Below are 25,268 nucleotides of genomic sequence, written 5' to 3'. Positions count from 1 at the left end.
GCCGAAACGTTTCTCCGTCCGCTGTATCGAGGGTGATATGTACTGGTTGACAACGCGCTATATAGCTTGCGCCGATTGTAGTACTGCAACAAAAGGAGCGATGAAAGATCTCGTCCGGCGATCTGTGAGGTCATCTCAGCATCTAATCTCGCGCGGACGACTGCACGTTACCGTTGTGTCGGCGGCCAACACCGCAGGCGTCTCGAGAAGCCCGCGCTGATGGCCAGGTTGGCCAAGACCAGCCAGGAACGGCCCCGGCCGCCCGAAGGAAGCGGACCCAACTCGCTCTTTCCACAAAGAAGCGCGAGAACGGCCCACACTCGACAACCGTCGTGTGCGCCCCGTTGCGACAGACTGCACCACGCCCCAGCGCCGACCACCGTCCGTCCTTGCTCCGATCCTTCACCTTTCTGCTACCGCTGGCGGCCCCCTCCCAGTAGTGCATATCTTACCTCGGCGGCGCCGACAGTCTTTCTGTTCATTGCTTTGGCGGCTTGGATCGTGCGCTCGTTCTATCCCTATTGCTACTCAAACCTGCGGTCTGTTCATGCTCGGAGCATGCGAGGACGCGTCGACTTTTGGACCGAGCTGGGCTGGACTGTACAACGCAAGTGCAAGAACATAGTAAGACGCGTCCGGCCAACTCCATTGTTTCCGTCAATACTAAAGTATCTATGACCAGACCACCCGCGTCACAATCACTCGCACCACCACCGTTTACTTTGTATTCGCCCTCCTGCACTTCATCGCCCAGGTACGCGCACGAGGTATCGCTACGGTACAATTTGGCTGACCCGGACTCTCTAGCTTACCCTTCAGTCCCTCAGCTTGGCCGAGAATGTGAACGGCTACCGTCTTACCGGCGCCCTGCTGCACGGCGCCAACGTACCCCAAGGAATCTCCGTCATCCAAGGCAACATCCTCGAGGTTTGCAACGGACTCCCTGGCGCGTCCGGGACGACTTGCACGCCCATTGCGCGAGCGGGGCAGCAACCGAGGGGGCTTGGTTACCTGAACCACCTAATGGAATTTCAGTCGTTAGGCAGCTGGGCCGAAAATTCCCAGACGCACTCTGGCAGTGTTCGTGAACCGAACTGTGCGCTTCCCGTGCTAGTGGGCTGATCCTGACACGCGAACAGCTATTCGGGCGACACCATCTCAACATCTCCACTCACTCTGATGGCAGCCTTACCGTCGAGCAACAAGTGCTTGGACCTCAATGCGTTCGCTCGATGGTGTGGCCGAATGCGGTGTACGTCGTGCAATGCGCGTGGCTGGGGGCTCTACTGATGAATGCCCGCAGGCTGCGCGAATCTATCGAGGAGGACATTGTCACGCTGTGCTTTCACGCGTGGTTGTTCGTTCTCTCCTTCTTGGCGGTGAGTAAAGCGGTAGTCAGGTTAATCGATGATACTTATGCACATGACAGATCATATCCGAATCTGTACCTCATCTGTGCGTTTCCATTACTTGTTTGCGATGGCTTCACGCCTAAGCATTCCCGCGTAGCGTTGCTGCTTTCGCCAGCTATGTACTGGACTTGGCTTGGTCCGCATTCCGCATACGCAACACTATTCGCTTCGATGACCGTTTCACCGCGTTGATCACCAACGGCGCTTGCAGGGGCGTAGACGTCCTTGCCGACTGGTGGGCTCCGCGCTTGACACATTCGGTTCGTCACCTCCCATTGGCGAATCGCACAGTCACTCACGCTTGCGGCGTAGATCATCATTTGCGTCCTGAACGGCGTTGTGCTGATCGGTATGACGTATGTTACATGGGTGCTGTCACGGGTCAGTCTTTCTAGCTTTCATGTCCGAGTCTGCATGTCCTGACGTTGCACCGCAGAGGTACACTCGTGAATCGTTTGAACGTGTCGCTGTAAATGCGCGGATTACTAGGATGTACCAGGTGCGTATTGCGTGATAGCCCTTGCAGCTGGATTCATGTCTCTGAATGTGCCTTGTAGATTATGTTGGTGTTCTCAGTTTGTATCCATCTAGGCGGTTTCTTCGGCGTAACCGCTGCCGGCGTGCTCGTGTCCAAGCTCAAGTCCATCAAGCAGCTTGTCAACAACACAACTGCCGCGGAGACCTCTTTCCTTGTTGTTGCTTTGGTGAGCATCTGCGTCTGTCATAGCAACTCGGAAACTAATGAGATCGGTTCACAAGCTGGAGTTGCCGTGGGTGATCACCGTACGTGTCTTTCATCTCCGCGCCTCGTGTATGCACTGACCGCTCGTCTGCAGGGTTGGGTCTTCCCTCGCATCGAGTGCGCGTACACCTGCGTCGCGTTCTTCGTCATCTCCTCGGCCCTTATCGCCATCTGGTCTGCAATGCTCCACACGCCCATGGTGCAATTCATATTCCACGAGTGGTCGTTCTTCAGCACCCTTTCCGTCACCGCGTTCGCTTTTCTGGTCTTTGCGTTCATCATCGGGATCTGGTGCCGATGGAACTTCGATAAAGGACTGGGGCATTACCGTACGTATGCTCTTCCATTTCAACACGCACCCTGCTCACCTGCCTCTTTCTTGGGACCCTCAGTGCGCGTGCGGGCTATACTCGAAAAGGATGACTTCACTCCGGATTCTTATCAGAAACGTGACCTGGAAGCGAAGGATCCAGACCTTTACTCGGACTCTGGCAGCATCTATCTCGAGAGACTCGGCATCCAGAAACAGGAGAAACCGTTGCTGCTGATCGAGACCGAGCAGTCCAAAGTGACTGCGCCGCCGCCGGCTTACATCGGCGCCCGGATAAGAACCGACTCGCCGTCCTCCATGGATTCGGAAGCGACCATTACCGGGTACGCTCCTGCCACGTCGCCCAACTCGCTCTCTCCCGCTCGTACCGTGACCCCCACCTCGCTCTCCCCTCCCAAGAGAAGCCCGAGCGCCACGCTCCTTGCAACCATCTCCGAGCCGCGTGCCGAAGATACTCCTGCTATCGCAGTCCCGACGGCACAAGGCGACGACGTCGGGGTCGACGCTAAACCGGCGCCCTTGCCGACCCCGCTCGCGGGCCAGTTCCACCACGAACAGCGCCCGAACCGGCCGCCGAACTCGTTCGCCAAGTTCAGCCACGAGGGCGGCAGCTCGCGCGGCGGATCGAGGACGAACAGTTGGATCTCGTCGGTCGTGTCCGGCGCGTCGCGGAACAGTCAGATCCAGTCGATCGCATCCTCCACCACGACGCAGGGCACGTTCGGGGTGCGGATGCCGAGCCGCCGTTAAGATTCGATATAGCTTTTGATTGTTTGTCGATTGCAATGATTTGGATTTTAGCTTTGCACCTGTATTATTAATGCACTACAGTAGCTGCTCCGGGAATTGTATGCTACAACAGTCCCTGAGTCCGGTGAAAAAAAAATGAGTACGATAGGATGTGTGGGTTGGGAAGGTCATCACGAATGAGAAGCCGGACCGGCGGTGCCGCAGCTTTGCTCTAACTCTTCGTCCTCTTTGTGGAGACGGGCCATCGTCGCGTTGAGGATGCGTTGACGGCGGTCTTCCGGGGATTCATGAAGTGTAGGTACGCTTGAGCTAGCACCACCGAGGACGTAGGTTTGAGCCTCTGCTTCAAGCTCGGAAGAAGGCTGGAATGCGTCGGTGATGCCTGAAAGAGTATGTGTTCCGTCTCGTCGATCTCTAGAATGGACCTATGAGTATACGTGTGCACTTCATGCTGCATACACCACTCACTGTTCGAATTCTGCCACTTCGCGATTCAGCTTGGAATTCAACTCTTTGAACTATGGAAGACCATGAGAACATGCTTCGCGCGCACGTAGATGGGCGGACGTACATTATCGTCATGATCGCCCCATACGTTGTGCGTGAGCTCGTGGCAAAGCACACGCCGCACCTCATTATACGTCCTGAACCCATCGTATCTGTCGGTCCGTAACCGCAGCTTGATGGCTTGACCGGCATTGACGTTGAGGCCCAGGAGATGTGGTTGTTCGTGCGGTGCGAGTTCGGTCAGGAGCCCAACGCTGAAATGGTGCTTCTGCATGATATGTTGGATCGCTGGATCCGTCGACAGCCGAGTCAGCAGCGAGAGCGCTTCCGCGGGTTTGGGAAGGTGCTGGAGCGGTTCGAGTCGGTGGAAGCGGTACTGGAGGGAGGAGCTGGAGGCCGATCCAGTCGAGCGAACCTGAGGAATGTCAGTACGGGTACGTAGAAGAGGTGCATCCGATGGCCAGACCTTTGCGGGTGCCTTCAACGCACGCTCGCGCATAATCTTATCCTTCCTCCTCTGTTCATTCTCTACCGCATGGAGGCCGCCGATCTCGTCTGCGGTCGACCCGAGCATTTGAATCCTCGTGCCATCTTTGATGCCCGCGGCCGACAACGTCACTTCGGAAGGGGAAGCGGATGAAGCTTTCTTGCCCCTGATGCACGATGTTCTCTGTGAGTGGGTGGTGGAACACGCAACAGCACGACGACTTACTTGTATAGTAGCTTCTGTTGAGGAGGAGGGACTGACGTCAGTTCCTCGAGGCGTGCTTGGAGGGACGTCAACGTTGTTTCTGGAGATTCTGTGATGCTGTAGGTCTGTCCTCGATGAGAAACGGTGAACTTCAACGATCCGTTTGATGTGTCGTTTGCCATTCAGGAAGACTGCTGGTCGAAGGGAGGATCGAAACTGGACGCGTAATGCGTTCAGTCATCATGGGAATGAGTAAGGCGAGCGCCTCGGTGTCACCTGCCGTGGCGTTCGGCCTCGCCTGTCCCTGCTCAAACCGAGGCTGCCAGCTGATACTGTAGATCACAGCAGCTCCCCTGCGATAACAGTACATGAATTCTTGTGAACGTAAACTGAGCGCTGTCGTGTGTAAATATGCAATCTTCTCGGGGAAGTGCAACAGTGGTCGGAGGTCTGGAGAACCGAAGATCCGATTGCGCAAATAGCATTCGATCATTAATAGCATTCGATCGTTAATTTCGGGCCTAGTTCTGTGGGGGCGGCGTTATCTTGAGTTGGTGCTGAGAGTATGTAAATAGGCGCCCATGTAGTATGCACCGCGTCGTACTCTCGTGTCAGTCGCGCGTCTTTCAGCCTACTACCTCGAGTATTGTTGCCACTGCTGCGCTGAGCACACTGTCGGGACGGTGCTGGACGCTTGAGATAAATGCGATTGGGACACTGGGGTAAGCATTCGCTCTTCTTGTTCTCCTCCTTTGACCCCTGACCGGAGGTTGCGCGGCAGCACAGACGATCGTTCAACTCGTATAGCATCGAATGCCTTCATTGCAAGATACAGATAACATCAGACAAAGACCAAGAGCGCAGACATCCGTCGCGTCGAATCCTATTCTTCACACCCTCAGCAACTGGCGAAAGGGCAGGCCCGCAGAACCGGTATCGACGCCGTATGCACCTCCGCCGTCCGCCGCCCTGACAGTCGAGGAATTGATCGAGGAGCTTACACCACCTCATGTCGCATCGCTTCCCTATGCTCGATCTCTGGCGGAGCTGCTCCCTACGCACACGCCCATGCCTCGGCCAGCCACGTTGAACCCTGTCCTCGGCGGACTTTGTGCGATCGAATCACCCGCCGCGTTCCAAGTAGCAGGGTTCGACATTCTAGCCGCGTATTGGACGAACAGCGGCAGCTCGTCTTTGACTACGTCTGACTGGTGGACGCATCTAGTGCTCCTTGACATCAAGCCGGACTGGTCGGAAGAGCTGTGGGCTCCTCGACTAAGGGCGTTGTCTGCGCTCACAAGGGCAGATTCGTCAACCACTGGAGCCGAGACGCACATCGTACGCTTGCTCACGGGTTGGTTACAAGGGGCATTTGATGGCCTTCTGGAAAACCCTACGGGAGCGGACATCCACGAACGTCAGCACAGTTTGAACGACATCGCTGACTTTCTTTCCGGACTTTCGTCACGAACAACATTTGCGTCTCGTATCAGCGAGGAGGATACGCGCCACCTCCTTTCGTTCTTCGAACAACTCATCCAGCAGGCCCTCAGTGTTCAGGACGATAGCCACTTCTCCTCCACCGTCTCATTATCCTCGCCTACTCCCGATCCCACGTCTTCTAGTAGCACACCTGTCCGTCCATCCTTCGGCCACCGACGTCACCCTTCCTCCACATCGCTTCTGACTGCGGCCTCTTCGGTCTCCCCTGCACCTCTTCCTTCGGGCAACGTCGCGAAGACCGCGGTAGACTTCGCAATCCAGATGTATCTCACCATCCTCAGGCCGAAGCTTGAAGAATTATCGGCCATCCCATTCGATGCCGTGCTACCGACTCTCTTCCGTGCATTGGCCCACTATGCGTCGCCTCTTCCGACGTTGTCGTCAGCTGCAAGTCAGCGTCAGCCGCCTTCCACTCTGGAGCGCAGGATAACGGAAATTTTGGACGCCATGTTCTCCGGTAGACATTATTTTGCGTTCTTCCAAGCGCTCAAGCAACAGTTGCATCCACCATCAGACCCGAATGCAGATATACATGAGGCTATTCAGATCTCCCTGGGTGCATTCAGGACCGTACGGGTCCACGTACGTCAACACTTGTTGAACCGTCTGACCCGCTCCTACCAGTTGCAGGGAGCGGGATACTATTCTGATGGTTTGGAGCCGGCTTTATCTGCCCCGATCGAAGAAGAATCCCCGTTCACATGGGATCCTGAGAAATGGAGTGGTGTGCTCTGCTCCGCGACCGAGGCATGGATCAACTCCGGAATTGATGTGCGCGAGTTGGACCCCATTCTGGACGAAGTAGCTGGGATCGTCAAAGACGCATTCTCGGAGCACGAGCAGAGACAGGACGATGAAGCGCTTGATGAGGAGGAATCCAGGACGTTGGCAATGCTCCTGCAGAGCCTTGTTCTCGCTGTACCTCGAATGCGGTATGTATGTTCTGTTAGTCGCGACGATACGAAACTGATGAATAGATAGGCTAGAAGAAGCTTCTCCAGTTACGCTTCCTCTTGCACAACCAAGGCTTGCACCGACGGCATTCCTCCGCACGCTGTGCTCGATTCTAGCCTGTGATCCGGCTACTATCACGCTGAATCCCCCGCTTTTCGTGATCATGTTGTCCATCGCCGAACATCTTTCGGACGAGGATACATCCAAGCTGCCGTCGCTCATGCTTGCGAATCAAATGTTGTCACCCACCTCCATCGACTGGCTCGAGAACTGGGGTATGCTCTTAAGCAAGTCCACTCTGTATGGCTCAGATCGTTCGTTGACACGGGCGGAGGTGATGAAGACGCTCCATGCGGTATATGCAGCGGTGAAAGATATCTCGATCTACAGGCGGCCTCTGGCGGACGTCATTCTTCAATTCTGGACCGAGTACCTGCATCGTGAGGACGCCAGCGACGATGACGGTGGCATGGTCTGGTGTATAATGGCAGACGTCGTTGTACGCAGGACTGTAGAGAAATCGGAGGCAGATGAAGAAGCGGAATCGCTTCCCGACGGCGAGGAATTCTTGCAGGTTATCGTTGCCTTCGCGTCCGAGCCCGGAAGGCCTCCTGCTGAAGTCTTTCCAACCACCTTGCCCACCAGCGTGTCGAGCCCGATCCCGACCCGCTCACCAAGTGAATATCAACCAGCGCAGTCAATGGCGCTGGTTATGTCTCGCATCTCGTCGTTCGTTAATCCCCCCAACGTCCCGCCCTCTGCCGCACCCTCACAGTCGGTCGACGAACCGCTGACGCCGCCCACGCCTCCGCCAATTTTACCTCGATCAGTTCTGGCTGTGGCGGCCTTGGTGTCCGTTTTCAGTCAGCTGGCCTTCACCCCACACGTTCTCTCGGATCAAAACCTGAAGATGGCCGTCAGGGTTTACAATATCCTCTTGGACGTCCTGAAGAACGGAACTGGATGCTCTTCGGCGAGGATCGCCGTCCTGCAGTTCTTGATGCGGCTTCGCGCGGATCGTGATCACCGCTTATACTACGTGAAGCGCCGTTATGACAAGGATGGTCACATCCGGACTCTCGCCGGCTTCATTGGGCGCACAGCGCGCACACCGTCAGAAATTGCCGAAGTGACAACTTCAACGTCAAAGGACGAAGCGGATAGCCGTCCAGCGCGTGCTCGCGTGGCGAACAGGGAAGACCGAAGGGCTTCGCGTGGGCGTGGGACGCAACCAAGTTCGGTCTCAACAGGCAGTCGTAGTCGCTCTAGAGCATCTACGCATCCGCTGCCTGCACCAAGGTTGCCTCCGAAGCCCAGAGAACCCCTTTGGATGTATCCGGAGTCACCCCCGTTCTCGATCACGGATATGGACACGGCGAGCGAGAAGCTCAGTGCCTACGATCCGGACGGTCCAGAAATGCGGGCACTGCTCCCGACGTCCAAGTACCTCTCAGTCTTGTTGACCATTATCGAAAACGAGAAGGACTGGGAGATACTGTCGTACGTTCTCTGCCACTTTCCGGTCCAGCTCGGCAACAAGCATCTGTTCTGCGGTCCAAGATCTCGCGGCGTTATATCCGATATCCTCAACGCGCTGTGCAGGGGCCTCTCGCAACGAACTCTTGGAACAGCGGTGGAGTCCTGGCCACCTGGCCTCAAGGCTGGAGACGCCCAGGGGCTCGCATACCACACGTTATCCATCCTGATCTCGTACCGGCGATGTTTCACCATAAAGCAACAACATATGCTGGTCGAAGTCCTGCAGGAAGGACTGACAGTCACAGGCCAGATGGCGACCATCAAGTGTTGCCTTCACGCCCTATCCCTGGCAGCCTTCGAGTTTACGTCAAGTATGACAAGATACCTCACGCAAATATTCGAAAAATTATCTCAAATCATGTCTAATCCCGAGATGGCCGTTCATATCATCAATTTCCTATCCATTGTAGGCTCCCTCCCCAAATTGCACGCTAATCTAACCCAGGACGATTTCCGCCTCGTTTTCGGAGTGGCGCTACAGTATCTCCAGACTCATAACCCGAAGGCCGACACTGCCCTTACGATCTCTTGGGCCCTAGCCCAGCATTTACGGATCATGTCATATTATCTTGTTTACCTCTGGTTCCTGAACGTCAGCCTGCCAGACAGGCCACACCACATTCGTTTCATTACGCGCCAGCTTCTTCTCGCAAACGAAGGCAACACGGAGATTGATCCATCCACCGAGGTCGCCTTTGATTGGCTTGCTCGTTATACATACGCGAGCGCTGATCCCCGCCCAGCAAGTTCCGTGCTCGACGACATTGTCATGAAACCCGAGAGGACAGGAGAGCGCAGTTTACCCGAGAAGTCGTGGTTACTCGGTTACACCATCATCACCATTCGAGCATTGCCCAGAAGGGGTTGGATCGCGGTGGAGGCTCGTCGTCCTTCAGGCTTTACCAAGTTCCTCTGCAGGACGGCGAACGTGCCGATGGTTGGACCCGGGGACGTTGATCCGGATATGATTTCTCTGCCGGCAGCCTTCATGGCGAACAGAGATCTCCGTCCTCCTGCCGCACCTGGTCAGGAGGAAACAGGCGATTCAATGCCTCATGAAGTGAGTTATGACATAGGACATATACCATGAATCCATCTCACATATGGGACAGGTCGCTCCCGTGCTCCGTGGATCAAATGAAGACGACAATGATCCAACGCCGCCGCCTCCTGATTCCGTGACAGGATACGTCTGGAGGGGTAGTGCTCCCTCCCAGCGTAGAAAAGACGTTGCCATCGATCCCTCGTTCTTCCCTCTACAGCTATCCCCATATCCTGCCATAAACGGCGTTCACCGAGGCACCATCGTCCGGGATGAGGTTGCATTAGGGCGGCTTGTGCGCACGTTGGAACGCATGCCCGTCATTGACACGCACAAAGTAGGCATCATGTACGTCGCGCCAGGCCAGACGCACGAAACGGAGATACTGCGCAACACACATGGCTCTCCTGCGTACACCCGTTTCCTGGAAGGCTTAGGGCGGCTGATCAACCTGCGAGGCCAAATGGACGTATACGCCGGGAACCTAGACCCGGACCGCCATGGTGAATATGCCTACGCCTGGTGGGACGACATTGGGCAAATTCTGTTCCATACCGCTACGCTCATGCCGACACACCTTGACGACCCTGATTGCAACGAGAAGAAAGCCCACATTGGCAACGACAACATCCGCATCGTCTGGAACGATTCAGGCATGGAGTACAAGTTCGACACGCTCGCAACCCAGTTCCAGTTCGTGAACATTGTAATCGAACCGCACTCTTGGGGCCCTATCGCTGCATACTCTAACAATTTGCACGAGATGGAGTACTTCAAGCTGAAGGTCCAACGAGCGGACGGCATGCCGGAATTTTCGCCTGTCGGGGACTTCAAGCTGATCTCGGCCGACAGCCTTCCCCTGATGGTTCGGCAGATCTGCCTACTAGGGGACTGGTTTGCCTCTGTTTTCAAGGACACAAACTTCGATAAAGATCGGGTGGAGGTGCAGACGAATTGGAGGTCTCGTCTCGATGCTATCAAAAGGTTCAGAAACCAATTACCGGATCCAACTCCACCAGAGCCGGAAGTGGAACCTCAGGAAGGATTGCTACGGGAAGAAATGTACCGGGACTTCTCTGCGTTTTACTGATAGGATAAATGTATAAGTAACACTGTAAAACAATCGTGTATCTCACCACAGCAGCGACTTCTCACATCGAGATTGAATAATGTGGGAAAGGAAAAGAATTCTGAATCGAAGCGGTCACGAGACGAGCACGTGCTAAGTGAGACGCGACTCAGGGGCGCGCTGCAGCGTTCCAGTTCGCGCAGGCTTTCGCAGCTTCGCATCGTCTGTAGCGTCTGTAGCATGGGAGTCGCCGGCCTCTGGGATGTGAGTGGCTTGGACTCGTCTGATGACGCATCACTGACTTCCCGGTCAAAGATACTGAGTCCTGCAGGGACACTGCGTTCTCTGACCCATCTTGCTGTGGTCGACGGTTTCCTCGCCAATCCGGATGCTCGCGGCCTACGGATAGGGATCGACGCATCCATCTGGTTCTTCCATGCTGCATATGGAAGGGAGGGCGAAAACCCGGAGCTTCGTACCCTGTTCTTCCGCTGCTGCAAGCTTATGACCGTCCCATTCCTGCCGGTCTTTGTCTTCGACGGTCCGCAACGGCCGAAGGTCAAGCGCGGCAAAAGGATCGGGGGGAAGGAACACTGGATGGTCAAAGGTATGAAGAATATAATTGAAGCCTTCGGTTTTGAGTGGAGGACTGTGAGTACGCATCGGTATCGTTGATTAGCTCCGCATCGAACATCGTCAGGCTCCTGGAGAAGCAGAGGCTGAATTGGCTTACCTCAGTCGAGTTGGAATAATCGATGCGATCCTCTCCGACGACGTGGACAACTTCCTCTTCGGAGCCACCACGGTTATCAGAAAGCAAGTCTCCCTTGGTCCTTCATTCACGTCTCAGAATGCTGAACACGGAATTTCCCGCAGTCCCTCCGCAACCTTGTCGGGAAACCGATCCCATTCCGTCAAGAATGCAGATGGAAGGGATGATGGGTGGCATTCTCGGGTGTTCACAGCGAAGGCCATATCCGAACATCCGGATATACAGGTAAATGGCGCACATATTGCTATCTCCCTTTAGCAACGTTTTTCTCACATTATGGGGCCTTTCCAGCTCACTCGGCCCGGAATGATTTTGATTGGCCTACTCTCGGGCGGGGATTATGATCAAGGCGGCGTACAGGGATGTGGACCAGGCGTCGCTCACGCTTTGGCAAAGGCCGGTTTCGGCGAGTCTTTAATGGCTGCAGCTGATGCCTACGTTGAAGACCGTGAGCGTTACGGTGAGTTTCACGATCACGATCAAGGAGGATGAATTGCGAGTCCCCTCATTTTTCGGTAGGCGAAGAGGAGGCAAGACGAAATCTGGACGACATGCTTGAGCAGTGGAGAGTAGGCTTGCGTGAAGAACTCACGACCAACAAAGTCAGTCTTACGTGTTCGTACCCTATGCGAGCTAATACTGCCGTAGTCGGGTCGCATGAAGTCGAAGAAACCGTCCGTCGCGAAGCTCATCACGTCGAAATTCCCGGACGTCGACGTTTTGCTCAACTACACGCACCCTGTCACTAGCGAAACGTGCGGTGAGTTACCCTTATTATGGGTGTCCGTAGTGTCATTTCACCTTGACATCCGCAACAGGGAAGGTACCCTCACCCCTCACTTTCTCGCGAGAGCCTGACATTGGCAGAATCGCCGGCATCTGTGAACTGTACTTCGAATGGGGTGTACAAGACATCATAATCAAGAGGTTTCGGTCAGTGCAATAACCCATGCAATCTGTTCTTTCTTTTCACGTTCCGCGAACTACCTCATGACCGGAGCTGACATCAACCTGATACAGAACCGTGTTGTGGCCGAGCGCAGTCCAGAGGATCATCAGACGGGCGGTCCTCGACAACCAGAAACGACGGCGCGGTCGCGTTGCACAGCATGACTGCGACGAGGAACAGTTCATCCCCAGCACCCCGAAGAAGAAAGGGACAACGGGTCGTCCCCCACCGGGTACTCCGTCACGGATGATCACGAAGTATTTCTCGTCTCAAGAGTCCTCCAGTCGGTTCGTGCATATTTGATCCTCAAGCTACGTATATGCCAGAGCCACCCTCTAGGTCGCACTCGAAGCTTCAAACTCATCCCTCTCTTTCGGGGTCAGAAGACCCATCTGACAGCGAGGATGAGCGCGATGACCACCGACTTATCATTAAGATTCATTCCTCGCGAACACACGCAAGCACAGATAAAGTGCTAGAATATCGCTTAGAGGTTGCACCCGCTCAGCTGGTGCGTATGGCAAGAGCCGGAGTCAAGGGTATCAGACCGCCTTTGGACAACGCGGTAACCGAGGATGAAGATGAAGTCAGGCCACAGCTAGCTTCGCATCGACTTGACTTGAGGCTGATGCTATATACAGGACGACGAGGACGACACGTCGAAGGGCAAAAATAAGACCAAGAAACCTCCCGCCCATCCGGACAGCCCTTTCCGGGTATGGATACCTGAGTGTATGGTACGGCTTGCCGAGCCTGGCCTTGTGGCAGAATGGGAGGAAACCGCGAGACGCAAAGATGAAAAGAAGAAAGGCAAGGTCAAGGGGGCGTCCACGTCGAAAGACGCCGGACCGTCTTCGAAGCGGGTACGAAAGCCACAAACCGATGACACGCGGAGCGTAGCCCGGCGTCCAACGCCTCCTAAATTCTCAGAAGATGAGGGGTCAGATCTGGACACGACCGGAATACTGCAGAGCTTAGATAAGCACATCACCGCGACGGATCCACTTATGAAGAAACAACTGCTGCGTGACCTCTTTCCCGTTCCCGCCGCAGGGCCATCCAAGGCAAGAGCGCAAACAAGAGCGCAAAGCTCCGATATAGATTGGCTCACAACCTTGGGTGGATCACGAGGATCGCAGAGAACATTGAAAGGTGTTCTCGCTCAGCCTGACAAGGTTGGTCGCTTTACAGGGTTACCTATTTCTTTTTACTGATGAACTACTCAGCCCAGTCGGATGACATCACAGAGACAGACAACCGAGTATATGGAATTATCTAGCAACTCCGAGGATCCTGAAGAGGATGGCAACAGCCATTCGGGAAAGACCTTGGACTCTCGAATCAACGCGACTTCTCGCCGACAAAATAGTGCGGCGGAGTCGACGATTTCCAACTCTCGGACCTCCCCTCAAATGATCCCTGCAGGCTCCTCAGGCCTTGTTGGAGGGAAGACCAGGTCACACTCTCCGCTGTCTTCGAACATTCGGCCTTCACTGCCGTCGAAGTCTCGTGAAGATGTGATTGAAATATCCTCTAGTGACGGGGAGCGTGCCCCTAGCTCCGTCAACGAAACACAACGAACACGCAGTTCAGGATCGCAAGACCGCGTGCCTCCACTTCTGGCTGCGAAATCGCGTGTACGAGCTAAGATCGCCAGAGAGGCTAGCTTTGCTGCATCACAAGCGTCTGTCTCCTCACAGCCTGCTAGAGGGAAACTATCTCGAACACACAGCAACACCGATATTATTGACTTGACCTAGTCTTTTGTTACCGTATGAATTATCAGGGATGGCTTCAATGGATTGATTGGTTCCTGAGCACATGTGAGGCCTGAGTTGACAACGGCAGGACAAGCTACCAAGACGCATCTTCATGGGCGTGTCATCGATCATTAGGTGGACTGGCTAACGGTCGCGGCGATTTGCTCATAATCTAGACGAACTTCCTTCAGTTCTATCGTCATACATGCCACATCAGCGTCGCTTGCCTTTGCATGCGCGTCTCGCCAGGAGCATGCCTTGAACGTGACGTTCCTCGCGTCGCTTTTCTCGGGGTACATGCGCTTTTTCGATAGTCACTACAAGGTCCTAGCGCCGCCGTCAGCGATAACACGTAGCGGGGCGCCATTGGACTACCTTCAGCTTGGACTGCCGATCGATAATTTGCGACCAGAGATCACGGATGTTGTCGTTCGCTGTGGCGTAGTCGCGAAGAAAATTCGCATATATGCCATCTCTTTTTGGCATTTCGTTAACCCGTGCTTCACAACGGTACAGCACGCTAGCAAATTCCCTTACAGTTCGGCGACAGACTCCGAGTACTCTTCAACACCGAGTTTCAACTAAACCGTCAGGTAAAGACCGGTCCACCATATGCTCGATTGACACACTCACTGTTGTACGAAGTTCTTGCTCGAGGAGCTCAATGAACCGAGCCTCCTTGTCCTTCTTCTTCTTGTTCCAATGCACTATTGGGAATTGCTCAGTCTTGACACTAAAGAAAGGAACGAAGAATGCGTGCCTTGCATTTGCTTCGCGACAGCTGCTACAGCTCTGTCATATTAGTGAGTCTGTGTTCAGGTCAATTATATCAATGACGACCGTAGGGAATGGGAACGAGTGCATATATGCGCAGTTGCCAGAGGAAGTGTGCAGAACGAACCCGGACTCGTCGCCGCTGCTGACAGTACGTTGTGAGAACTTGACATCGTCAGCCTCGACGTCTCCTCCGGCTTTCTTCCCCTTGTTGGTTTTTGCTTTGGACATCTAGTGCTAGAGCGTAAGGTAAGACCGAAGTCGAAGCGAGAGGGACAGGATACGCTGGCTTCGGTCGAGATGGAAATGAAATATTGGTATTGAGTGCCCCGGTCCTCGAGCTCGAGACGTCCCGTGATATCCATCCTAAATTGTCTCGTAAGTGTCCATATATGGACGGGCTCCCGAGAGCGCTGCTACAGCCTACACTGCTGGCAGCAGCCGGCAACCAAGGATAATTCAGAACCGATAGCCAATATTCATATCGAAGGCTGGGGGTTTGGAGCAACCGCTGTGCGGCCAGTTTACTCTGGTCATACCAATGACCGCTTTTAAGTTGTAAAAACGCAGGAGCTCGTCAGGTAGAGCGAATGGGTAATGTCGGAATTTAATAGAAGCCTCGAAGTGGCGAGCGATGCCTTGTTTTGTATTGCACCAGCCTCAGATGATTGGGACAACTTCAATTCCGTGTGCCTACTTAGCAATTCAGTAGTGGAGACACTTCATATGATCACCGTAGAAGCTCGTGCAGGTGAGAGCAAGGTCAAGCAAGTTGGATAAGAGACAGCGAGAGTTCTGATAGCCGCCGGAGGGCAACGCATAGCAAATTAAACCGATCGCCCGGCCAATGATCAACGATTCAACGTCAACCCTGTGTCGGCTGTATAGCAGCTCACGGGGGCCGTGGATGCACTGTGTGCGCCAAGCCGCGCGTATTGACGTGCGGTGCGGCAACCGGTTGTTCCGCTATTGGGACCGCGCCGGAAATATACCTACCTACCTACCTGATCAAACCCTGATCAACTCAGGAGTCGCCCACGGGCTCCTGTTGGATTATTAGTGCGGCTTCGCGAAACTGAAGATCACTTACGTCTCTGAGGGACGTGAGTCGATGTGGATGATTGGCTATATGAGAAGGAGCGCGGGATTGACTGTGCGGGGCGGGTAATTCCACGCGAGAGGGAGCGGAAGTATCATGCTGTTTGATAGAACACTGCGCTGCAGGAAAAACTCCTTCCTTAAAATCTATACATATGCGCGTAATGCGTTGGCGAGCTCATAGATATATGGCGATGCGCAGGGTCGTCGATGTTGGGCGCGAGTGATTGGCGTTGCCGGCGACAGAATCAAAGCTGAGCTGATGGCACTAAATTTGCAGGTAAGCTCTCTAGCAGAGTCCACGTTCAGCGGTAGCTACGCTGCATTGCGACAAGGTTCATGATTATTTTGTCCAAGGACGGCGACGAGGATGTGGTGGGGAACAGGGCCGTTTGCTCTGTGCGGGGTCGGTAGTCCGGGGCGTTTATTTGCCGGCCCCGGAAGCGGTCGTGAAGGGTGGCGATGCGTAACGTCACGTGATGCATCACCGCCCCTCTTAGATCTCTGCCTTATGCCAACGAGAGAGGGTGAACGACGGCCACCATGAAGAAACTGTTCGGGCGGGACAAGCCCAAGATGGCGAAGGTGACCTCCATGAGCAGGGAGCACGTTCTGGCCACATCCGTACGTCGTTAGCGTCACTGTCGCCTCCTTGCCGCTCTCATACTCACATACTGCTCTCACCCAGATCGACCAAGACCCGCACCCCATCTACACCCAGCACCAGGCCCGGAGCAATCATCCACGGACGCTCGAGCGCCCCCAGCCGGCGGGACGGACCTCTGTGGACGAGCTCGCTCAGTCGCATGCGCAACCGGCAGGGGATTGGGAGATGCTACCCACCCACCACCAGCCGTCCCCGAACGCTGCGCGGCCGCCCCCGCTGGCGCATACGGAATCTCGGTCGTCTTCTTTGGGCTCGCCGGTACCGCCCTCGGCTTACTATGCGCCCGGTTCGCATTCAAATTCGCATCCCAACTCGCCCAGCGCGGCTCATCCGCGATCACCCTCACCATCCGCCTTCAGCGCCGCGTCGACTTCGAAACAGGAAGAGCGTCTCCGCAGAAAAGAGGAGAAGCGGTTACTCGAGGAGGAGGCACGGAGGATACAGGAAGAAGAGGTTCGCAGGAGGGCACCAAATCCCGGCAGCGGGCGCAGAGCCGTGGGCCTTCTCGCAGCACTAGGCCCCTCGTCTCAATCGCCAAGCCGCGGGTTATCCCCTAACTCAAATGGCTACGGGAGCACGTATGGAGGAGGTAGCCAGTACGCGCCGAGTGAGCATCCAGAGGTGTATCAGGGAACGGCGGTGGTCATGAACGGCAAGGATAAAGAAAAGGAGAAGGAGAAGAAGAGGTTTTGGGAGAGGGGAACTAAGGAAGACAAGGCGAAAGCCAAGGAATTGGCACAGGAAAAGGAGAGGGAAAAGGAGCAGGAGCGGTCATTGCAGAAGGAGAGAGAGAAGGCACTGCAGCGAGAGAGAGAAAAGGAAAGGCAGAGAGCCAAGGAACGCGAGCGTGAAAGGGAGGAGAGAGAGAAACGGAAAGAGATGGAACGGCAGGAACGAGAGAGGTCGGCACATCAGGAAGATCACCCGGCCGACCTCACAAGGATGATCGGTCAGTGGCCTACCACCCTCGTCCCGAACACCCACTCACAAGCTTGCACAGGCTGGCTTACGGCGACCGCCTCGGAGGACTGGTCTTTGGTGCTCGAGGTTTGCGAACGTGCCTCCAGCACACCGGACAATGCGAGGGAAGCTATAAGAGCGTTGCGGAAGGAGTTCAAGTGAGTATAGGTGGCCACCCGATCATTGCATCAGCGCCTAAATAGCTTCCCAGGTATGCTGAACCTCCAGCGCAACTATCTGCTGCCAGAGTAAGAACATCGTATATTATTAGAGTTACAAGGGCTCATTACCTCGCTCAGCTTCTTGCAATCATGCTTCGCAATTCATCTCCAACGTTCTTGGCTCATTGCTCGTCTCGGAAATTCCTTGATACCTTGGAAGATGTTTTGACATCTCCCCGCACAAATCCAGTCGTGCGTGAGCGCTTGATGGACGTTCTCGCAGGAGCGGCGTGGATGTGTTCCCAAGAACTTGACAATCAAGTCAAGGGTATGTTGATGTAACTCAGTCTGATCCATGCATATATGCTAACGTACAACTCTCATGGGCAGAACATCCCGTCGGTTTCTGGAGCGAGAAGGATGACTTCCGAAGTCTCTGGCGCAGAGTCCGACCTGCAGATAAACCTGAACAGGTATGCATTGTATAAACCGATGATTCATAAGAAACCTCATCATGAAAACGTAGGGCATACCTTTTGACACTGATGATGCGATGTTCAATCCACCCACTCCTCGCCGCCCGTCGTCATTCGTGCAACCTCCATCACACCCGCCTCACGATTACACCCTAGAACCATATCAACCGAATGCAGACCGACCATCCGTAGTACGCTCATTCATGAAGTTGTGTGATGATACCTCACCATTCTATACAGAACAACCAAACCAAGCCAGTTCAAGGTCACAAGCCCCGCAACAGAATTATACCTCCTGACGAGGATATCCGACGTTTGTTCCAAGAATGCAAGGTTGGAAGAGGTAATGCCGCTCTCCTATCTGAAGCGTTGGCATTCGCCAAGCCGGAAGACCTGAAAGAGAAGGACGTCATCAAGGTGAGTTATATCCATTCCACATTGGAGTGCCGTTATAACATCGAATATGTAGGAGTTTCACCATAAGTGCACCGCTTCTCAAGAGTTCATCTTTGCGCAAATCCCGTGGGCCACGGCCACAGCGGAGCGCTCGCGTAGCAATCGAGGGCAAGTAGCCGACGGTTACGAGCGTCAATCCACAGCCGACGGACAGCAGACGTCGATTACCAGGGAAGAAGAACTCCTTGCAGAGCTTCTCTTCGTTAACGAAGAACTTTTGGCTGTGCTGAGGGTTTATGATGATCTCGTCCGGCTAGGTCAAGAAAGGGATGCTGAGGAACGGAGCCGATACGACTTCCGTATGGATCGCGCGGTGAGCTACCTTGGTGTTCTCGCGTGGCTTTGGCTCATTTCTTCCGTAGCAATTACACCGCGAGCAGCAAGTTAACGGTTACGGTCTCGCTCCACCATCAAGCACCGGTGCGGGCTCTTCTCGTAGCCCTTCCCCTTCCCTCAGCTCTTCACCAGCATTCTCGTCGACCATTCCCCCTGTCATACCCTCTCATGCGCACCCCTTGCCTCCCATACCTGTCGCAAATGCGAACACGAACAGGGCTCCGGCGCAAGTACACGGCAATACGTCACCCTCCATGCCTTTCACCTACCCTCATACACTGGCACCACCACACGGTCCGCGTCACGGTCCCCGCTCCCCAATGCATCGTCCTGCGCGCTCGCGAAGTCCCTCGCTGGAACGCCCGTCGGTGGACTCCCATACGCACTCCAGGACGAGCTCCTCCTTGAGCGGCCCTCCGAATGGGCTGGGAAGGTTGGACGTTCAAGGACAGTCGGTCTACGATGGAGATTCCAGCTCTAGCGAGGAAGTTTATACGCCAATGAAACCAAGCGAAAAGGCGCTAGGCAAACGCCGCCTGGAAGATCCGCCGACTCCCGAACGTAAGTCGTGCATGCAACCGGAGCACGCCAGGGCTGATGGACGTTTGCGTAATGCAGGTGCCCAGGACGAGTTCTTTCCAGGGGATCCAGATGACGCATCGCAATTCGAGCACTATCAGGAGGAAGCTCGACCTTCGTGGAGCACCCCAATTCATTACGTTTATGATGCTGCTGCCGAGCGGACAGAGCAACGCATCAGACAAGGACAAGCTGCTCTGGTGACGGGCGTGCGCTAGGCATACACATACATAGTACATTAGTTGCTTCATGTCAACTTCGGCGTAATATTCACATCCTACGTTTTGCAATATGCTCGCCCTCGTCCTCCATCAATTAACAGAGCTGTCAACAATCACCAGCCCCTCATCCTTGCCACGAGGTTCAATATTTGATCCGGTTCACCATTCGTTGACCGAAAGGCTTGATACGCGTTTGAGTCCATATCTACACACTCCTTCCATCTCTTCAGATCATCAGACTCGACGTTAAGGGCAGCCACGATCGTGCACAAATACTCGAGGTCCGAAGAGAGTTGAGCCGCACCTGCGTCAGTCAGTCGTTGGATCTGCGGTAGGACATCCTGCACGAAGTGAGATGTGACGGACGAGCCCAATGCAGAGAGCCAGGCCGACGTAACGCTTTCAGGCGATAAATGGGAGGGCATCGCTAGCGGGACGGATTTCACCGACAGTGAAGGGGAGCGACGGGCGTGGCCTACTCTGGAGGTCTCGATAGCGTGAATGATGACGGGAGTAGTTTGGTCCCATAACGCGGCGAGCACGTCACTTCTTAGAAAAGGAAGCGTGCCGACTGAGAAGGAGAGCGCTTCGTCTTCCGCGTAGATTTCGAATAACCTTGGCAGATTGAGCAAGCCTTCAGTGAGGTCTTGCATAATGCTCGTGGGTGACAGCGAGAAGGAGGGGACCTGCAAGTTGCTTATACTTGACGCGAATGACTGAGACGACGAGGCGTTGTTCGTGGCCCAATCGGAGAGAGTGGGGTATGACGACAGTCGTTGGCGCAAAGGCGATAAAATAATATCCTGTAGAGCGCCTTGGCATCTACGAGCAAAGGCTGAAATCGCTGAGCGACTGTCCTCAAGCAATGGCCGAAACGTGCGACTCTGCGACTGCAATGGCTGGGTTTGCGAAGGTATTGCGGAAGGGGATGTTGTCTCGTAAGTCTTGGACTCGACTTCGTGGAGAAGGTGGTGAAGAGATGCGCTATTAAGAACAGAGTTTGCTAGAAGACGTATACTCCCCCGGTTGCTGTCGGTTACGTGTGGGGCTTCGTCTTGTAATCCTTTGAGCGTCGCGGCAACCTGCACTAGCATTCCCGACAGTTTCAACTCGAACGCTGAGACGCGATCGAGTAGCGAGCGCAAACTTTCCAACAAGCGTAGGCAGGACTGTATGCCGGACCAGTCCGATCCGCTATAATCGAGATGCGACAGCTCTTCACTCACAGGTACACTAAGCTGCTCGCGACCGAGGGAGAGATATCCTGCTCCGAAGATTGCTCCGCTGGACATGTTGACGAAAGAGGCGAGTAGGTGATCGTCCGCACGAATGGCCTCAAAGGCACCAATTCCGTACGTGAACGACATGCAGCGGCCCAGACTGTCTTCAGCTAAACTCAGGACATCGACCGTCCGTTCGCGAAGCAAGCGAGCTGCATCCGCCTCCAAAGCTCGGGAAGTGGAGGGATTCATGAGATTACGTAGAGCTTCGTCCAATGCCCGGATCTCGAGGATTCCGTAGTCGGATTGTGTCGGGATGAAAGATTCGAAAATCGCCTGTTCCCATTCAGATACGCTTTGTGACACATCGGTTTCCAGCGTTGACATCCTACGTTCAGGGAGGCGTCTAGAGAACGATAGCCGCTCGGAGCGACGGCGAATGTGTGTCCGCATTGAAGCCGTACGGGAGGCGGCATCATCCGCGAGCCATGATGGATGAGCACTTGCTAGTCTTGTCTTCTCCATAGATTTCGACAGGGCTGCAGAGAAGTCCTGCGTGGCGCGGAAAGCATTGATGAGTTCATGAATGGCGGAGGCGCCATGATAGGACACGACGGAGGTAAGGCGGTCTGACATGGAAGGATCCAGTGAGCTGAAGATGGAGACTATTAGACTGGATAACGTTGACTCGGGATCAGGAAAGATGGATGGAATGGTCTGGCGTTCAGCCTCTACGACTGACAACAGCGCGGCATAGAAGCTCGCTAGGAACGTAGAAAAGCGTTGTGACTCTTTCCGCTTTGGCGCGCAACCGGGTTCTGGAGGTTCGCCAGTGCTACTGCATTCTGCGAGGACGGCCGCTCTCCATGCCTTCAACAGTTCACTACGTCTGGAGCCGTAGTAGTAATTCCTGAATTCGGTTTCCCTATCGATGTTGCGGAAGACCGTGTAGAACCTGCGGGAAACAGCGACATCTTGCGTGTTGAATGCAGTCACGAGGGCAGAGCTGAGAGAGGCTTCGAGTTGATTCTGAAGGCTAACCAGCAGAGTACGTCGAGCATCGTATTCTGGGGTATTCTCGAAGACAACAACTGACTTGGTTGCTTCAGACAGACGCTCGGCGGCCTTCTCATAACTTTGTTCAACGAGCAGAGAAGTGACTTCGGATTCGAGAGTATTCCAGCTCTGAGCTTCCAGTAACAATTGTCGTGCCGCTTCCATGTTCCTCCTTCCGCGATCCAGAAGGTGTAGAGTGTTGAGCGTATGGGTGATTTCCTCGTGGCCGACCGTCCGCGTCCTCTGTTGAAGGTGGGCCAGAGAACTCTGGAGAACAAATGCGCCTTCTCGCATGAGATTGAGGTCGTAGGTCAAACGCGGTATGCCTCGGCCAATCTCGGTTATGGAACGTTCCAAATCAGAGGCCGTCTCGTCCACAGCAATATCCAGAATACCAAGCAATTGTACAACGTAGTGATCAAGTTCGAGCAAGGGCTCTGGATCATCAAGATCGTACGAATCGGTCGGGAACGTCACATTGTGGTTGATCCAGTCCGTTGTACTTGTGGTCTCTTCGAGATTCGAAAGGGCATGCGAAGCGCCACGTGTTGTACCCTGTGGACGGGAAGGTGTAATAATGTTGAGACGGAAATTGACGTTACAACTCAAGGCATACCTGAGGATTCGCCATTGCTCTGCTGAACCAAGAAAGTGAATTTGAACGTTTTCAGAACGGCGGACAGGATCCTTGACCAGCCGATCGTATCGCGTCAAATTCCGAGATCCTAGCGCGGTAGATGATGCTGTAACTAGGTCTCTTCAATTCTGAGCTACAGAGTTTTAAGCTCGTAGCTCGTAAGGCTAAGCTCATGCACGATCCGGGAACATCACATGTTTAGCGTGACATTCCGAAAAAGGCAATTTACGGCTGCTTGGTTTGACGTGTCGCCTCGTCGTCGTCCTCGTTGCTCACTGTGCATCCTCCGGGACTCCTGAGCCTTGTCTTTGATACTGCCACCTACGGATCTCCCGATATCAACACCGAACTAGCTGTGAAATGAGAATTCGGACAAAGTCAGAGCGGTCTCATCGGGGAAATGCAGCTGATGCCAATGCAGCTGCATCATCGGAGGTGAAGCAATTCACTGTTTCTTTAGGCTGGTAGTCTATTATAGTCGGATGTACGTTGGGCGGATTGAACGCAGCTCGTCGTCGCGGAGGGACAGTCGTTTTTACCAAATTAGGACTGTGACGGGAATGTGACGTAGCTCACGTGATGTTCCCGGATCGTGCATGAGCTTAGCCTTAGCTCTGTAGCTCGGCGACCCGGCCTTATCACGTGATGATTCCGCCGGTTACGGTTCACGAGCAGGAAGGACCCTGACCCAAAATGAGTCGTATTGTTGGCAATTTTTTGCTTCCATCGGCACGTTTTTGTCGGCAAATATTCCGACATCGGGCCTGCGGTGCCCATTTTGTCTGCGCTCTATTCCAGCATCGTGGGAATTTATGGCTTTATCTGGGCTGTTCCTCTCCAGGCCCTCAATGGTTCGATCCTTTTGTCGACAAATATTCTGACCTTGGTTTGTCACTCCGAACAGATGTCGTCAAAATTATTCCGGCCTGCGGCGCCCTCTGACGTGCTTTTATCGGCAATTATTCCGACGTAAGGCCCTTTTCAGGGCCAAAAATGTTGTCGGAATATTCTAACATTAAACCGTATTAACGGGGTAAATATTCCGACCTTTAACTGTATTAACGGGGGTCCTGGTCAGGACCGATTGATGCGAGATCGGTGATGTGATCTAGCACTGCATACCAGATTAGGCAGTCGGTCATTGCTGGGGTCTCGTATGCGCGTTGTGACACAGCCACATTGGTGACTTACAGTTGAGGACACCCAAAGTCGACAAAACGTGTAGTGACCGAGAAGATTTTTTTTGGATAAAACAGACTACAGAATTGAATTGCGGCAGGTCTGAAACATCTGAAACCAGTCTTGTTTAATTTTTCACGCTATTTTCTGGGATGGCCAATTTTTTGCTTGAGTTCACCGCTACGTATAGATCACCGGATAAGCTTAGATATGGCCCAGAACAGCATCAATTGATAGCATCGCGCGCTGTCAGACCACACGATGACTCCTTTGCTTCCGCACTGCCCACTCTGCCGCCTTACCAGCCAAGCCTCTCCAATACGCACTCATGAATCGCCACGAACGGTTGAAGAATCAACAAATAACGTCAACTGGGCAGCTGTCGAGGCATTCTCTCACGTGCTTCTTTGCATCATCAAAATTCTCCTTGTATACCTCCTGATAGCGGTACTTCACCCAGCCCCAATACTGTGGTTGCAATGAGATAGATCACCTCTGGATTGTAACAAGAACATACCATCTCGATAGGATTCAGCTTGCAATGGAACTTGGGTAGAAACATGCACAGGTGACCACGGCTCTTGATTTTCTGCTTGAGTAAAGACTCCTGAATGCGGAAGTTCTCCTGTTTGCTGAGAAGACGTGCCATGCAGCAACGATCATTCTCGAAGGGGCAAACAGGCGCACATTTTGCACGCATTCCTGTAACATTAAAGCCACGTTCTTCGAGAACCTGCTTGAGGCCCTTTTGTTCGTCGTCCTCCGTTGTCATCCTCTGCACTTTACCTCGGTGCTCCGCCACTGGATTGGACTCTGGGATGACGGTATCCCGTTGCTTCCATTGTTTTCCTCTGTTTGATTTGTTCATGTCGAAAGCACGGAGAGCATCAGGACCAAGAGTTACGTGAGCTGAAGACTGATCAAAGATGAACAGTCCCTGGCAGTCAGGATGTGCTTGCTCAAAGATGTCGATGGCATCATCCATTTGAGCAAGCAGTTGCTCGTGATCCCACCAAGCGTCACCCTTATTGCCAGGGTAGCTGATCTTGTGTGCATCCTGCACAATGTTTCCGTGCTCGTCTCGGACGACCAACCATCCATTCTCTTCCTCGACAAAATCAGAGATGTGAATTATGCGACCTTTACTCTTTTTCATGAGCTTTTGCTCTCTGATGGACACTCGAAGCCTGAGTGTTTTTAGCATTGGAATCATCAACAAACAGGGTAACATACCAAACAGAGTTCTTGTATTCACCCGCATGTATACAACTTTCATCTTGAAACATGGCAATGATACACTTTTCCCCTGGAGCAAGAACCAGCTCTGTGCATTTCAGCTCTGGCCCTACAAACTGCACCATGCGTTTCTCGTATTCTTCCATCAGCGGAAGGAACACATCTTGTCGATATGCGACAACATCGGGACG

At 53.9% G+C, this 25,268-nt stretch overlaps 8 protein-coding genes across 8 annotated transcripts; 5 read left to right on the top strand and 3 right to left on the bottom strand.

Annotated features, from left to right (window-relative positions):
• Window positions 1-558: 558 nt before the first annotated feature.
• Window positions 559-3,235, top strand: PUNSTDRAFT_115787 (uncharacterized protein; the record flags this gene model as incomplete). The annotated part of the gene is made up of 13 exons (XM_007387019.1): window positions 559-624; window positions 683-754; window positions 808-1,080; window positions 1,140-1,252; window positions 1,304-1,379; window positions 1,430-1,455; window positions 1,510-1,672; window positions 1,725-1,793; window positions 1,849-1,911; window positions 1,970-2,116; window positions 2,172-2,195; window positions 2,249-2,483; window positions 2,547-3,235. 13 exons carry the CDS (start codon window positions 559-561, stop codon window positions 3,233-3,235), a joined length of 2,016 nt encoding a protein of 671 aa, XP_007387081.1.
• A 170-nt stretch (window positions 3,236-3,405) lies between these two features.
• On the bottom strand, window positions 3,406-4,615 carry PUNSTDRAFT_115786 (WLM-domain-containing protein; the record flags this gene model as incomplete). The annotated part of the gene is made up of 5 exons (XM_007387018.1): window positions 3,406-3,649; window positions 3,704-3,753; window positions 3,807-4,157; window positions 4,209-4,395; window positions 4,455-4,615. The coding sequence occupies 5 exons, from the start codon at window positions 4,613-4,615 to the stop codon at window positions 3,406-3,408; spliced, it is 993 nt and encodes a 330-aa protein (XP_007387080.1).
• A 1,559-nt stretch (window positions 4,616-6,174) lies between these two features.
• PUNSTDRAFT_106935 (uncharacterized protein) lies at window positions 6,175-10,607 on the top strand. The gene is made up of 3 exons (XM_007387017.1): window positions 6,175-6,868; window positions 6,918-9,489; window positions 9,542-10,607. Exons 1-3 carry the CDS (start codon window positions 6,198-6,200, stop codon window positions 10,559-10,561), a joined length of 4,263 nt encoding a protein of 1,420 aa, XP_007387079.1. The 5' UTR covers window positions 6,175-6,197; the 3' UTR covers window positions 10,562-10,607.
• Window positions 10,608-10,780: 173 nt separating this feature from the next.
• PUNSTDRAFT_115784 (PIN domain-like protein) lies at window positions 10,781-13,161 on the top strand (the record flags this gene model as incomplete). Its single annotated transcript, XM_007387016.1, has 12 exons — window positions 10,781-10,804; window positions 10,856-11,191; window positions 11,241-11,356; window positions 11,417-11,537; window positions 11,604-11,760; window positions 11,832-11,914; window positions 11,961-12,072; window positions 12,164-12,245; window positions 12,333-12,548; window positions 12,661-12,847; window positions 12,903-13,093; window positions 13,134-13,161. 12 exons carry the CDS (start codon window positions 10,781-10,783, stop codon window positions 13,159-13,161), a joined length of 1,653 nt encoding a protein of 550 aa, XP_007387078.1.
• A 1,393-nt stretch (window positions 13,162-14,554) lies between these two features.
• Window positions 14,555-15,026, bottom strand: PUNSTDRAFT_137373 (uncharacterized protein; the record flags this gene model as incomplete). The annotated part of the gene is made up of 3 exons (XM_007387015.1): window positions 14,555-14,602; window positions 14,655-14,754; window positions 14,923-15,026. The coding sequence occupies 3 exons, from the start codon at window positions 15,024-15,026 to the stop codon at window positions 14,555-14,557; spliced, it is 252 nt and encodes an 83-aa protein (XP_007387077.1).
• A 1,443-nt stretch (window positions 15,027-16,469) lies between these two features.
• On the top strand, window positions 16,470-17,117 carry PUNSTDRAFT_115783 (uncharacterized protein; the record flags this gene model as incomplete). Its single annotated transcript, XM_007387014.1, has 3 exons — window positions 16,470-16,517; window positions 16,592-16,677; window positions 16,715-17,117. The coding sequence occupies 3 exons, from the start codon at window positions 16,470-16,472 to the stop codon at window positions 17,115-17,117; spliced, it is 537 nt and encodes a 178-aa protein (XP_007387076.1).
• A 284-nt stretch (window positions 17,118-17,401) lies between these two features.
• On the top strand, window positions 17,402-19,799 carry PUNSTDRAFT_91523 (uncharacterized protein). The gene is made up of 10 exons (XM_007387013.1): window positions 17,402-17,509; window positions 17,561-17,678; window positions 17,732-17,768; window positions 17,820-18,009; window positions 18,072-18,154; window positions 18,208-18,348; window positions 18,398-18,574; window positions 18,627-18,926; window positions 18,976-19,510; window positions 19,568-19,799. The coding sequence occupies exons 1-10, from the start codon at window positions 17,440-17,442 to the stop codon at window positions 19,744-19,746; spliced, it is 1,830 nt and encodes a 609-aa protein (XP_007387075.1). The 5' UTR covers window positions 17,402-17,439; the 3' UTR covers window positions 19,747-19,799.
• PUNSTDRAFT_122273 (uncharacterized protein) lies at window positions 19,793-22,656 on the bottom strand (the record flags this gene model as incomplete). The annotated part of the gene is made up of 2 exons (XM_007387012.1): window positions 19,793-22,580; window positions 22,642-22,656. The coding sequence occupies 2 exons, from the start codon at window positions 22,654-22,656 to the stop codon at window positions 19,863-19,865; spliced, it is 2,733 nt and encodes a 910-aa protein (XP_007387074.1). The 3' UTR covers window positions 19,793-19,862.
• Between the last annotated feature and the right edge of the window lie 2,612 nt (window positions 22,657-25,268).

Source organism: Punctularia strigosozonata (genome assembly GCF_000264995.1).
Source record: "Punctularia strigosozonata HHB-11173 SS5 unplaced genomic scaffold PUNSTscaffold_12, whole genome shotgun sequence".
NCBI lineage: Eukaryota > Fungi > Basidiomycota > Agaricomycetes > Corticiales > Punctulariaceae > Punctularia > Punctularia strigosozonata.
Note: the sequence above shows the minus strand (reverse complement) of the source record. Positions and strands in the feature narration are given on the sequence as shown.